Source organism: Phaethon lepturus, unplaced genomic scaffold, assembly GCF_000687285.1.
Source record: "Phaethon lepturus isolate BGI_N335 unplaced genomic scaffold, ASM68728v1 scaffold45948, whole genome shotgun sequence".
Taxonomy (NCBI): Eukaryota; Metazoa; Chordata; class Aves; order Phaethontiformes; family Phaethontidae; genus Phaethon; species Phaethon lepturus.
The window spans coordinates 672-13,080 of record NW_010557785.1 but is presented as its reverse complement, the minus strand read 5'-3'; the positions used below and the strand labels follow the sequence as shown (position 1 = coordinate 13,080).

The following is a 12,409-nucleotide window of genomic DNA, read 5'->3' as shown; positions in this document are numbered from 1 at the left end:
CCGGCCCAGCCACTGACAGCCCCGGGCCCCAGGTGGAGGACCGGTACACCTGGGCAAGGCGGGTGTAGACAACACCCAGCACCACGCCAGGTGCCAGGATGCTGGTGGCAAAGAGCACCGTCAGGTAGAGCCGGAAGGCAGCTGGCGTCCAGGTGGGGATGCAGATGCGCTTGTGGGGGCTGTCCCCCTCCCGCAGCTGGGTCATCACCATCATGGGAGCTGTAAGCAGGAGCGAGAGGAGCCAGAGGACAGCGCTGGCCAGCTTGCGGTAAGCATTGCTGGCCCGCGGCCCCGCCTGGCCTGCAGCGGCCTGGCCACCGCCCAGTACCTCTCCAGGCTCATGGCAGTCAGGAGGAAGATGCTGGCGTGCATGGTGAGGAGGTCCAGGCTGAGCAAAAGCCTGCAGCCCACGTCCCCGAAGAACCAGTCATGGGCAAAGTAGGTGCAGACCACAAAGGGGATGGTGGAGAGGTACAGGAGGTCAGCCAGGGCAAGATTGATCACGTAGATGCCCAAAGAGCCCGCTGAGTGGCCCGCCACCCTGCCAGAGGCCACCACCACTGTGTAGATGTTCCCCACCATCCCAGTGAGGCACATGACCAGCAGCACTGCACCCAGCGGCCCCGTGACTGGGCTGTCCCCTCCCAGGACACTACTGTCATCACCCCCGCCGCTGCTTTCCTCCAAGAAAATGCCACCCTCAGGATCCTCTCCAGGCCTTGTGCTGATGAAGGAAGGATCATACGACATCTTTGGGTAGGGCGAGCAAGAGCAAGTCGGGTTGTCAGAGATCTGTTCCTTCCCCCTGCCTTCCCCCCTCGCTGTATGGGACACGTTTAGCCTTAACAGGAAAGCAGCCAAGGGAAAGGAAGAATGGCTAGAGTTCATCAGACATAGGGTATTCCAGAGAAGTCTATTCCTCACCTCCAGCCACCCAGTCCATTTTGCTGACCTTGTCCATCACAAGCTCTGTGCGGTGGTTTCCTTAACCATCAAAGGGCTGAGAAAGGGACACTGCACTGCCCTCCCCTTCAAGATGAAAGGTGCAAAGTAACCTCTGCCAGCCGGGAGGAAATGTCTCTTCTCTTCACCAGCTCCTCATTTGTTGCTTCTCCAGCATTCGCTGGGCCCACAGAAACCAGCAGACTCGGTGAACAAGTGGATTTTTCCTCCCAAGTCTGTGTCCTCTCAGCTCAGACAGACTCTGGAGAGGTGGGCTCTGCCCTCCTGAACCAACCCCTGAAGAGTTGCCTTACCCATTGCACAGAGGAATGTGTCTGACTCACAGCTTCACATACCAGTGTGAACGCAGTCCCAGTTTATACTGAGCTTTTTAGCCACTAGCTGAGGAGCCCTACTGGCTGCCTCCTCTTTCTTGCAGATTCGCTCTTTCTTCCCCCATGTCTTCCTGCACCTTCCTCTTGCTCCCTTTTCCTTCTTGTTTTTGTTTCCCTTTCTTTTTCCCATTTCTCCTTGCACAGTTGTCCTCATCTGAGAGAGGAGATGATAACTGAAAGACAAGACTCCCTAAGGAGGCAAGGCAGGGAAAAGCATCATGCTGTGGCTTTAGAAGGGAAACAAGGGCCAGCCCTCAAAGTGCAATAGGCAGGGAGCTGCCACACTGCTCCCCTTGGCCCTTAGCCAATCCAGGCTGAAAGGGCCTGTCTCCCACTCCCTTCCAAGGACATCAGGGTCCCTTGAGATGTAGACAATGGATGTAGCCCCCAGTTTGCTAGCCCACCAGATGGTAGGACATCTCACATTTTCTATGACCTGGCTCTGTTCCACCCGTGTCTCCCAGTCAGCAGCAAGCACCTAGAGACTCAAAGGGCTGGATATTTTAGACATACTCCTTCCTCTCTCTCCCCAAAGACCATCCTCCTTCTCTAAGCTTTTCCCCTCCTCTCCTCAAACCCCCAGGACCTGCTGCTTCACCTCAGAGCAGGGAGCAGAAGCCTTAGGTAGGCACAATCTCCTTCTAGCAAGGCATCACTGCATGACATCTATATATCCCCACACTCTGCGCCCAACACTACCCTGCTCTTTCTTCGCCCACATCCGAGCCTCATTTGTCTCAGAGAACAGACACAGTGAGACAGAATTTGCAGAGCAGAGACAGATGTGCTCTGCTGTTAGTTCACAGAGGTTTTCAGTCCACTCCAGCTATGCTCTTTTGCACCATCAGTGTATTAGCTTTGTTGTGGCCGAGTCAAATGTCTCCACTCATCTCCAGCAGCAACAACTCAACAGCAAACAGGAGAAGGAAGCATCCTATCGCTATTGCCCTCGCTGCAGTAGGATCTAAGCACCTTTCCGAGAAATGTGCTGCATGCAACAGCAACAGCTTCAGCATGACCATGGCACAGGAGCAGGCATATGGCACATATGGCATCGGTGGGGGGAAGTTCAGAAGCCTCCCTCTGGGTTATCTGTGTCAGCTCTTGGCACGTCTGGATCACGCTCTCTACTCTCCTTCACAGAGAACTGAACGTGCAGGTTGTTTAGATGGGGCTTGAGCTTTTTTTAATGGACTGCCCCATTTCATGTTACCAGAACTGAAAGGCACTTTGTTTTGGAACACAAGCTTTGTGATGGCCTTCGGTTTTTAGGAAAGTTATGCTCCAAACTGGGAGAGGTCAGCAAACTGCAGTGAAAATACACTTTTGGGTGGAAAGGTCCATCGTGCCATGGCAGCAGGATGAGTGATGCTGCTTCTCATCCAGGAAGTCAATGCTCCCAACAGGTTGTGATTGTCTCAGTACAGGGCTGGGGGTCCCCTGAGAAGCAGAGGGGGACCATGACTTTGCCCATTTGGCTCTGATGGGAAGTTTCACTGTCCACGTTCCCCAGGAAATGCAATTAATAGCCATGGCTTTTTGCTCTGATTGTCTGTGCTTTTCTTCCAAGAAATGACCTCATACCTTAGCAGTTAGCAGCTCAGCTCGTTTAGGAAGTTAAAATAAATTACAATGGGATTTTTTTATTAATTTCTTTAGGAGCTAATAAAAATACTGGTTGCCTCATTAATTCCAGTTAGCTCCCCTTAACACACACGATGCCTGTTCTCACACTGCCTGCATAAAACTGCAGACACATCAGATAGATAGATAGTACAGTCATCAGCAGAACTCAGCTGGTCCTTCCAGCATGTGAAACACAGCTCTCTGAGGAGAAAGTTAAGAGATGATCTTTAAGATATGAATCATGGGTTGATTCAGTGGCTAGGGCTAACTGTTACTAGAAGGACATGAACATACAGACCTCCCTGTTATACTACTGCATCAAATTATATGTATATGTAATATACAATATAAACATATGTAATGCATAGGGCAGAATGAAAGTGTTAGGCCTTTAACATACAGAGAATGAGGGAGCAGAGATCCATGTGTATTCAGACATCAACCCCTACGCTCTAGCAAAGACAACAGAGAGTCTGAACTCTGTATCAGTCACACCATAAGCTGCTCTCTGCAGGACCCAACCTCTCTCCATTGGTTTGACTAGAGACTCAAATTTGACAGCTGAACTTCAATGGCATGAATATCCCTCACAGTATCTTCCCTAGGGCAGTATTCCACCTCCAATCACTTTTTGTTACGTGCACACATGCACACACACATTATCCACACATAAACGTATACCCACACATTGTTTTGAGCAGATCTCTTAATCTTCTCTGTAGCAATCGGAGGAAGGTCTCCACACAAATGTGGTCTGAAGAAGCTTTCAAGCCCATACACAGCAGGAGGAAACAGGCCTCACATTTGGCTGTTAGATTACATCTTTTGAGTGACCTTTCTCAACTACAGCTCTAATTGATCAAATATCTAGATGTTTCACATCTCTGTCACCAGCAGAGAAGCCATTTCTTGTAAAGAAACAGTCTCCCCTAGTCCAGCAGCCCCTGCAACCCACTGGGGTGCAGCTCCAGCCAGGCAGCTGTATTCTTGCGTAAGGTAGGTGGCTGTCTGCAGTTTCATGCAGGAGTGATACTAGGCCCCATGTCCAACATAGCAAGTGCCAAATTTTCAAGGCCTGACTGACAGGCAAGGTCTGCCAGCATCCTGTCCGATCACAGAAATTTAACAGTGACAGTTTGCACTGAGGATTCAGACTCACAAAGTCTTGCATTTGAAAGGAAGCAGCTTAACTGGGCCCTCAGAACAAAGTGGACTGTCTATGGGGAAAAAAAGTGCTTCAAAGGGTGCTTCAAGAGCATGTGTTTCTCTGATGTCGATCTCCTCTCCTCTCCTGACAGCCCACCCAACAGGACCAGGTAGAGTTGAGTCATAGCGAGGTTGCTGCATGGCTTCCTAGGATTTAAACCTGAAGTAGGCTTCAACTGTAGTGAAGGAAAAAGGTGGTGCATTAGGGCAATACCCTGAACTTGAGTGGCAGGAGGGGAAGGAAACAGCATCCAGTCGCTTACTTGCATATTCCTGTGGTGTCATGGCCTGGTTGATGACGCTAGTGAAGGTTGCGATCCAGTCCAACTGGTCAGTCTCTGTCTCACAGGTGAAAAGGTATTCCCGGTCGGGGGTGACAATGGTGAGGCCGTAGTGCCAAGAGAAGTTACCTTGTGTCCCCGAAGGCAATCCCTTCTGGACACTGTATCCATTTTCTCTGCTGCCCACAAATACCTCACCCTTAGCAAATGCATCCTAAGGGTTTACAGAATCCCAGAACAACTAGACAATAATAGCAGTGCACCTAAGGCCAGGAGGAGAGTGGGTGAGGACCAGGGATGTAGCAGCAAAAGGATTTGAAGGTGGTCAGGGGATTCAGAAGAGCAGGAAGGCTATGCTCAAAAGCAGCAGCAGAAAGGAAAATTTAAGAGCATATATCTCGAGAGGTCTGAGAGAGGAACTGCTGCTCCTGTCTCTCCATGTCACCACCCATGTCAGTCTCCTCCCTCCCACCACCTTTACACCGCTGCCCTCCCTGTTCCCATTGTTTGCAGGCAGTGAAAAAAACACAGAAAGCATGCGATGAACTAAGTGGGATGGAAAGGGGAAGACCTAGAGTCCATTCAGAGCAGCTGGGGAACCTGCAAGCCTCCCTTACTGCAGAGCAAAGACTCTAGTTTGACCCTGCCCTCAGCACCGTTGCCTGCAGCTGCCAGAGATCAGATCTCCCCCTCACCAAAGGGTCCTTGAAGTACATGAGCCTGCGGTGATCCAGCGTGAACCAGCGCTTCTTAAAAGCCTCTCTCTGCTGTGAAGGGAAGAGATGACATATGTAAGGGGACAGTGCCCTCTGCTGCGAGCAGTGCGAATGGATACCCAAAAGTCATCCCAACCACTTGAACCAAGACCCTGCCTTAACAGCAACCTCCTCCTCCTCGCCCTTTCTGAGCTGAGAGTGGGGATCAGTATCGGGTTTTTCAGTCCCAACTGCTGTCCCCAACTCTTGGACTTCTGTGAAGGACCCCAGAGTTGAGACAGGAGAAATCTAGACGCTAAATACCTGTAAGGTCACGCACACACAGACACATGCAGAGAGATCTGTTGTTCTGGGAGAAAGCAGGGACTCTGGCTTCATCTACTTTCACATGTGTCCTTCCCCTTCCTTTTATTCTCCCCTCCCTTGGTCCACACACACTGTTCCCACGGGTGTCTAAAGAGTCAGGGGGGAATGGGGAAACAGCAGGAGAAAAACATTGAAGTAGGGAAGGTCAGTGGCTCTCTGGCAGGTCCCTGTTAAGACTTCTTTTCTCCCACAGCAGCTCACCTTGGGACCAGTCTTCTCCATGTATCCCTCCTTCAGGAAGTTTCTTGTCAGCCGATTTTTTATCTGACAAAAAGGCAAGAGTAACATTCACTTAGCCACGTTTCTTTGCTATTCACTTCTGCCCCCCACCCTTCCTTCTATTCCCCCGAATTCAGTCACCTTTTAAATTCATGTTTGCAGAACTGCCTAGCCAGGAGTCACTTCTGCCTCCAAAGTGCCCAAAAACAGCAGAGTGCAGTTGTTGTCTGGCCACCACAGACCCTTTTATGCACACTTTCTCATCCCTCCATCTAAACACTGCAATTTCCACTTCTGTACCTGGGGTTCAAAAAGTAACTAACTAATGGGCTCTTTTATCACATAACAGAGTACCAGCAGGAGACTCAGCACTGCGCTCTAGTGCTGCCTTACCTCATTATTGCTGGCAATGGGAAATGCTACCTTCAGATAATGGAACTGCACAGAGCGAATGGCATTGAACCAGTCCACTACCTCCTGAGAATGCAAAAGGAGAGGACAGAAAGCTTAGGCAGAGCAACAAAGAGCCATCCAATCTCACCCAGCTGCACTTAACCCTATGTTAGCTACAAACACAGCCAGCTCTCCCTCCACAACACCTACAGCACCTCCCTCACACACACACAGCCAGCACAGCTGCCCCACTCCCCACATGCACAGGCAGCACATCTGCACATCTTCTACGGCAGCTCCTCCCGCACAAACCAACTCAGCCAGTGCTCCTGCCCTGCTCCCTGCAGCAAAACTCTCTCACAGACACACACAGTCAGAACTCCAACCCCGTTACCTGCAGCAACTCAGACACGCACACCCCATCCTATCCATGCTTCAGACTGCTTAATATCAGCAGCTTCTCAAATCACCTCAATTGCTTTGCAGTGTTTGATGCTAAAACCTGATACCTTTCCACTTTCATGGTAGACAAATATATTCCGGGTCTTGTTGTCTTTGAGATAGGTGATCTGCAGGCCATTGGGGTTCCCAATCTTCACTGGCTGGAACGTAGCATTGATGACATCTATTTTAACATTGATTTTGGGTTCTTTGGCCTGAAAACAGAATGGCATTGGTCACACATGTGCAACCCTAGTGAGAAAGAGACCTGAGCTACTGACTTAGCTTAGTGGGGTAAAGCAGGGTCAGAGGGTTTTAAAAGGTAATAACTGCCCCTTCCTAACAAAACTGTTGTAGCACACATTCCTTTCACTGTGTGTCGTGCTTGAGTGCAAACAGTGGCCCAGCCCCTCCAGTTCAGATTTGGGCTGTACCTACTCCGAAATCGCCAGTGAAACCCTAAGAGTGCATCCAACTTTACAGCTGAACCAGGCTAAAGGCTAACTGAGGTCAAAAGGAAAGAACCCAATCATGGAATCATAGAACAGTTTGGGTTGGAAGAGACCTTTAAAGGTCATCTAGTCCAACCCTCCTGCAGTAAGCAGGGACATCTTCAACTAGATCAGGTTGCTCAGAGCCCCGTCCAACCTGACCTGGAATTTTTCCAGGGATGGGGCATCTACCACCTCTCTGGGCAACCTGTGCCAGTGTTTCACCAACCTCACTGATAAAAATTTCTTCCTTAGATCTAGTCTAAATCTGCCCTCTTTTAGTTTAAAACCATTACACCTTGTCCTATCATAACAGGCTCTACTAAAAAGTCTGTCCCCATCTTTCTTATAAGCCCCGTTTAAGCACTGGAAGGCTGCAATAAGGTCTCCCTGGAGCCTGCTGTTCTCCAGGCTGAACAACCCCAACTCTCCCAGCCTGTCCTCATAGGAGAGGTGTTCCATCCCTCTGATCATTTTGGTGGCCCTCCTCTGGACCCGCTCCAACAATTCCATGTCTTTCCTGTGCTGAGGGCTCCAGAGCTGGACACAGTACTCCAGGTGGGGTCTTGCCAGAGTGGAGTAGAGGGGCAGAATCACCTCCCTCGACCTGCTGGCCACACGCCTTTTGATGCAGCGCAGGATATGGTTGGCCTTCTGGGCTGCAAGCGCACGTTGCTGGCTCATGTCCAGTACCCCCAGGTCCTTCTCGGCAGGGCTGCTCTCAATCCCTTCATCCCCCAGCCTGTACTGATACTGGGAGTTGCCCCAACCCAGGTGCAGGACCCTGCACTTGGCCTTGTTGAACCTCATGAGGTTCACACGGGCCCACTTCTTGAGCTTGTCCAGGTACCTCTGGATGGCATCTCCTGCTCCTCCCTACCCCAAGCCATTCCTTCCCTTACAACAGTATATTAGCACTTGCCCCACTCATTTCAGGGAGATGAACAAGCAGAAAAGCAGCCCTCCTCAAAACAAAACAAACAACAGGTTTTTGCCAACTTGGCTTGCAGTGGGGTGAGGCTGGTTCCAGGGGTGGTGCAGGATTACACAGCCAGACAAATGGGTAGTGGTGAAGTGAAAATATCTGCCCTTTTATCAGCAGTGAGGGAAGGGTGTAAGGAAGCACAAAGGGAGGACATGGGGAAATGTCACCTGGACAGTAGGAAGGGGACTCCTCTCCTCAGTGACATGTTTCTGTTATCATCCCTGGCCTGGGATGAGCAAGGCAACCTCAGAAACATGCGCAGGAAATAGAAACATCTCTGTGACCCCACCGCCCTGGGTGGAGTACGCACTGAGGTGGGAGTTGACCACCATACTCACATCCTGCTTGGTGAAATACTTCAGACATCCCTCTCTCTCAGACAAGAGGAACTTGCGGGGTAGGAACTGTCCGTTGTCTCGACCTCGCTTCCAGAGGATGCCTTCCTTCACCCCTAGGGAGCAGAAAGGCCACTTTCAAAAGCATCCCCCCATGGGCATAGTAGGCATCAGAGAGCTGCATGCAGCCTGGGGTCCCAGCCACACTTCTGGCATAAAACACATGATGGACTATTGCTGAGAACAAATGCTTGAGAAGGAAACGTCTCACCTTCTGAGTGAGAAGCTGAAGATGACTTACAGCTGGAGATGGTAGTGTTCCTGGGTTTGCAGTCCAGATAAATGGTCACAAAAGACATTCCCAGATGATTCCTACCTCCTGGTCCGGCTCCCACTACTGTCTCTGACAGCGTGAGAGCTGTCTCTCCTGTGAACACCAGAGTCCCAGCCCACGCAGACCCTGGCATGGGACCAGAACTCTTCCCACTTGACCCTGCAAGCCCTTGGGCTCCAGCACCTTGTCTCACAGCACTGGCAGTGACATTCCAAAGTCAACTGCCATGGTTGGAGGGGGTGGCATGCAGCAGGACAGAAATTCCTTACTGCAGAGGTCTGGCTCCACCAGGACAGCAACATGCCTTTGAAAAACACCAGCTGGTAATACCAGGCTTGGAAGCAACCTGTAGCAGTGCCAACCTACACTGCCCACAATCTACCCCCCCCAAAACAACACCATGTAAGTACCAGCTGGGTTCTCAGGAGTCCTTGTGGGATTTGCAACACTGACACTATGAGATTTCTACTCATGGTGCTCAAAAGCTTCCAGCGAAGGCAACAGGCAGGATATTTTGATGCTCTGCTCTGCTCTTACCATCAGAATATGGCAGCTGTTTTCCCGGCTCGGTGAACTCTTTGCGTTCATATTTGGCTCGTATCCACTGTTCTCTCAGCACTCTAGGGAGAGAGGTGACAGGTAGCTCAGAAATGAACCAGAGGAACCCAGAACTGCCCTTTCCCTTTTTCTTCTGTATGCAGCAACTTACTGGCAGTCATTGTAGGTTGGCTGGTAATAGTAAATAGGGATGTGAGCTTCATATGTGGCTTTAGTCACAGCATTCCCATGCTTGGCCAGAAACTGCAGAGTTAGACAGAAAGTTAGTGCCTTCCCTTTGATGTAGACTCATGCTGGACCTTTTTCTTTCCTGACCCACTACCGGGCTAGATGCATATCAAGCTCTAATGGAGCATTCTCTTTCCTCTCCATTGCAACATCCCAACAACGTCTGTCTACAGAAAGGTGGGTCTCAAAGCTCTTGTCTACTCTCAGAAGTTATTCTGCATCTGAATCAACAGAATGCCGTAAATGTTACTTCTGTGGGGCTGGGTGCAGATTCATTCAGTGGATTTGCTGCCATGTCCCATATCTATGGGGTAACCAAGTTCAACAACAGTTCTGCAATGTCATATGGGAGGACATTCCAAACCTCTTCGCTCCTCTCCAAGGAGCAGCAAGACACAGATTATTTTCTTTGGATCTCTGGAAAATTCTTTCAGTCCCCTGAAGATTAATGGGTTGAGGGAAGTGTAACAGGGAGAAATCAAGTTCCCATAAATGCCATTTTTCTCAAAAGATCACGTTGTATCTGGAAACTTTTCTCAGAGCATGGAATTGCCCAAGTTTTTTCCCTTGGACTGCTGAAACCAAGAAGAGACATTGAGGCTGGATGGTGCTGACAAGTGGGAAATAAGTAATCTGGAGTGAGAAAGACCCTGAGCCTTGGCAAGATCCATTGCAAGAGCTCTGCATTTGCCATAAAGTAACAGGACATGGGGAGACACATAAGGCAAGCGCATCCTCACTCTCACAGTGCGTCACGGTGAGTTATCCCTGCTTAAGTACCCTGAGCATGAGTAGCAAAGGGATAGATTAAATCAGATTAAATCTCCAACTCTGTGAGACTAAAGGGCTGATTTTCCCAGGACAGTTAGAGTATGGCTTAGACCCAACCCACCTGACATACCAGTGAGGATAAAGATCTCACCTGCACCTGAGCATCATCCCAGTGGTCCATCTTCAGGGATTTGACTTTGCTGATGCTAGGGATGTTGCGGTGAATTCCTGAACAGCTGAGGCATATAAAGACACCCAAAGTAGAGGATGCCCAGTCAGGATCTGAGGGTATAAAAACGGGTACGACTAGAAGTGGTAAATTCCCCTAGGAGATATGCCTCAACTGAGAATGTAGTCCTGAGAAACAGAGAGCTGGGTGACCAGAGTTTCATCTGAGCTGATTAATTAACACCCAAGGTACTGATGCTAGTCAGGAAAAAGCATAGCTATTATCCCTCATTCCCCCTGCTTCAACCACTTCATCTGAATCTCTATTGACCTGAACCTTGAAAAACTCTGAAGTGCTCTGTGAACTCCCTTTGTGTAAAGGGTCACCCACGATGAAAACAAAACCACCTCTGGGAAAAAGACTCCAAGAGCTGTTCAGTGCAACACAATTAATCCTCAATAGTATTTAGTTCAGGAAGTGGAAAGCAGCCTTGAATCCAAAATTTTCCTGGGAATATTTAAGAAGATAAAATGGTACTAATTAGACCAGTCTTAATATGGCTTGGGTGGTACACTCCACGTGCCCTTTTTGGGAGTATGATGGGTGTTTTTAGCAGTGCTTGTAGGACCTCAAACTGGGTTTGAGGTTTTCAGAGGGCAAGGCCTTCAGTAAAAGAAATCTCTGAGGCGCCTGTGGCAGGTTGTCAGTTCAGAGCTGAGTCACAGAGGAGACAATGCCATCCTGAATCATGCCTTCTTTCTGGAGCAGTTAGGGTTTCACCAGGAGCCTTCCTGTCAGGTCCTGACTGGGCATGACCTTGATTTGTACTTACAACCCACAATGCTGCAGCTACACAGCCCCTGCTCATCTGGCGCTACCATGTCACCGTCCTTCTTCCCACGAGCGCTATGGCAGCATCTCCTTCCTCCTCACTTGCCAATTCACCTCCAGGGATAGGAAGTAAATATCCAGAGCAATGCCTTTCGTTGCTCTCCACCCCAGGCTCCTGTTCCAGTCCAGCACCAAATAGCTGCTAAAGACCAGCCCCAGCTCCCTGCTTCCAACTCTTCCTCCAGCAGCCCTTGGGGACTCACCTGGCTTCCCACAGTCTGCGCACAAAGAGTTTTCTGCTCTTCTCCACACCTCCTTCAGGGCCTTCATGCTCTGTTCGTTGCCTCCAGCCATCACGTCCAAACGGTATCCCTCCAGGCAGGGCAGGGCAGGGCCAGGAGGGCAGCTGCCTGCACCTTCTGCACCTGCAGGCCAACCCACTGGGTTGCCCAAGGGAGAAGGAGCCACTAGAGAGAGAGAAGCTCTGGCAGATGGAGGGAAAAGGGGAAGGCAGGAGAAGCCGTAAGGTTAATGGAAGGAGTGCGGAGGCCTGATGGCGCACCTGCACCAGCTGAGCACAGGCAGGGGCAAAGAGGCTGGAGGCTGAAGTGCACCCAGACTGTGAGTGAGGAGGAGGAGGAGGAGACCTGCCCCATGGGCGTGGAGGGAAGTGCAGCAATTAACCACAGAACTGGTTTTTCCGCATTTCTGCTGGTGAAAGGACAGGCCAGGAAAGGAGAGCAAGCAGCAAGCAAGCTGATAAAGGCGAGGCGGCCCTGGATGAGTGGCCGCCTGGCCGTGTCAGTACTCGTCATGCTCTGTGGGCTGGCGGGGGGTGGCTTTGGCTGCCCCCACAGCACTTCAGGAGCTTCCACCGAAGTCAGCTGGCCACCACGCAAGCACTACACCCATTTCTAAAGCAAGGACTGCAGGGCAAGAAAGGTTCAAGAGTTCAGCCAAAGTTGCTCAAGCCAGCAGACAAGAACACCGCAGCTCTGATGCCCCCACCTACTGCTGGCACCTCTCTCCACCATCGACTACAGAAACCATGACTGTTCGTCCAGGTCCTGCATCTTGGAGACTCAGTGACAAAAGCCATCCCCACACTTGCCTCCCCCAGCT

At 50.5% G+C, this 12,409-nt stretch overlaps 2 protein-coding genes across 2 annotated transcripts in view; both read right to left on the bottom strand.

Annotated features, from left to right (window-relative positions):
- LOC104625272 (urotensin-2 receptor-like) overlaps nucleotides 1-750 on the bottom strand; it is a 1,528-nt gene extending 778 nt beyond the window's left edge. The window contains 2 exon segments of the mRNA XM_010292854.1: nucleotides 18-295; nucleotides 298-750. Of these exon segments, the coding sequence (XP_010291156.1) occupies nucleotides 18-295; nucleotides 298-750 (731 nt within the window).
- A 3,566-nt stretch (nucleotides 751-4,316) lies between these two features.
- Nucleotides 4,317-11,641, bottom strand: LOC104625270 (arf-GAP with dual PH domain-containing protein 1-like). The gene is made up of 11 exons (XM_010292851.1): nucleotides 11,551-11,641; nucleotides 10,439-10,569; nucleotides 9,440-9,531; nucleotides 9,268-9,350; nucleotides 8,400-8,512; nucleotides 6,654-6,800; nucleotides 6,145-6,228; nucleotides 5,734-5,796; nucleotides 5,146-5,217; nucleotides 4,433-4,664; nucleotides 4,317-4,345 (listed from the first exon to the last, which is right to left on the bottom strand). Exons 1-11 carry the CDS (start codon nucleotides 11,639-11,641, stop codon nucleotides 4,317-4,319), a joined length of 1,137 nt encoding a protein of 378 aa, XP_010291153.1.
- Nucleotides 11,642-12,409: the final 768 nt, after the last annotated feature.

Coding starts and splice junctions, on each gene's coding strand:
- LOC104625270 (XM_010292851.1), bottom strand. CDS start 11,641: ATGGCTGGAGGCAACGAACAGAGCATGAAGGCCCTGAAGGAGGTGTGG. Junction 9,351..9,439: donor CCAACCTACAATGACTGCCA/GTAAGTTGCTGC, acceptor CTCTCTCCCTAG/AGTGCTGAGAGAACAGTGGA. Junction 6,229..6,653: donor TCTACCATGAAAGTGGAAAG/GTATCAGGTTTT, acceptor TTGCATTCTCAG/GAGGTAGTGGACTGGTTCAA.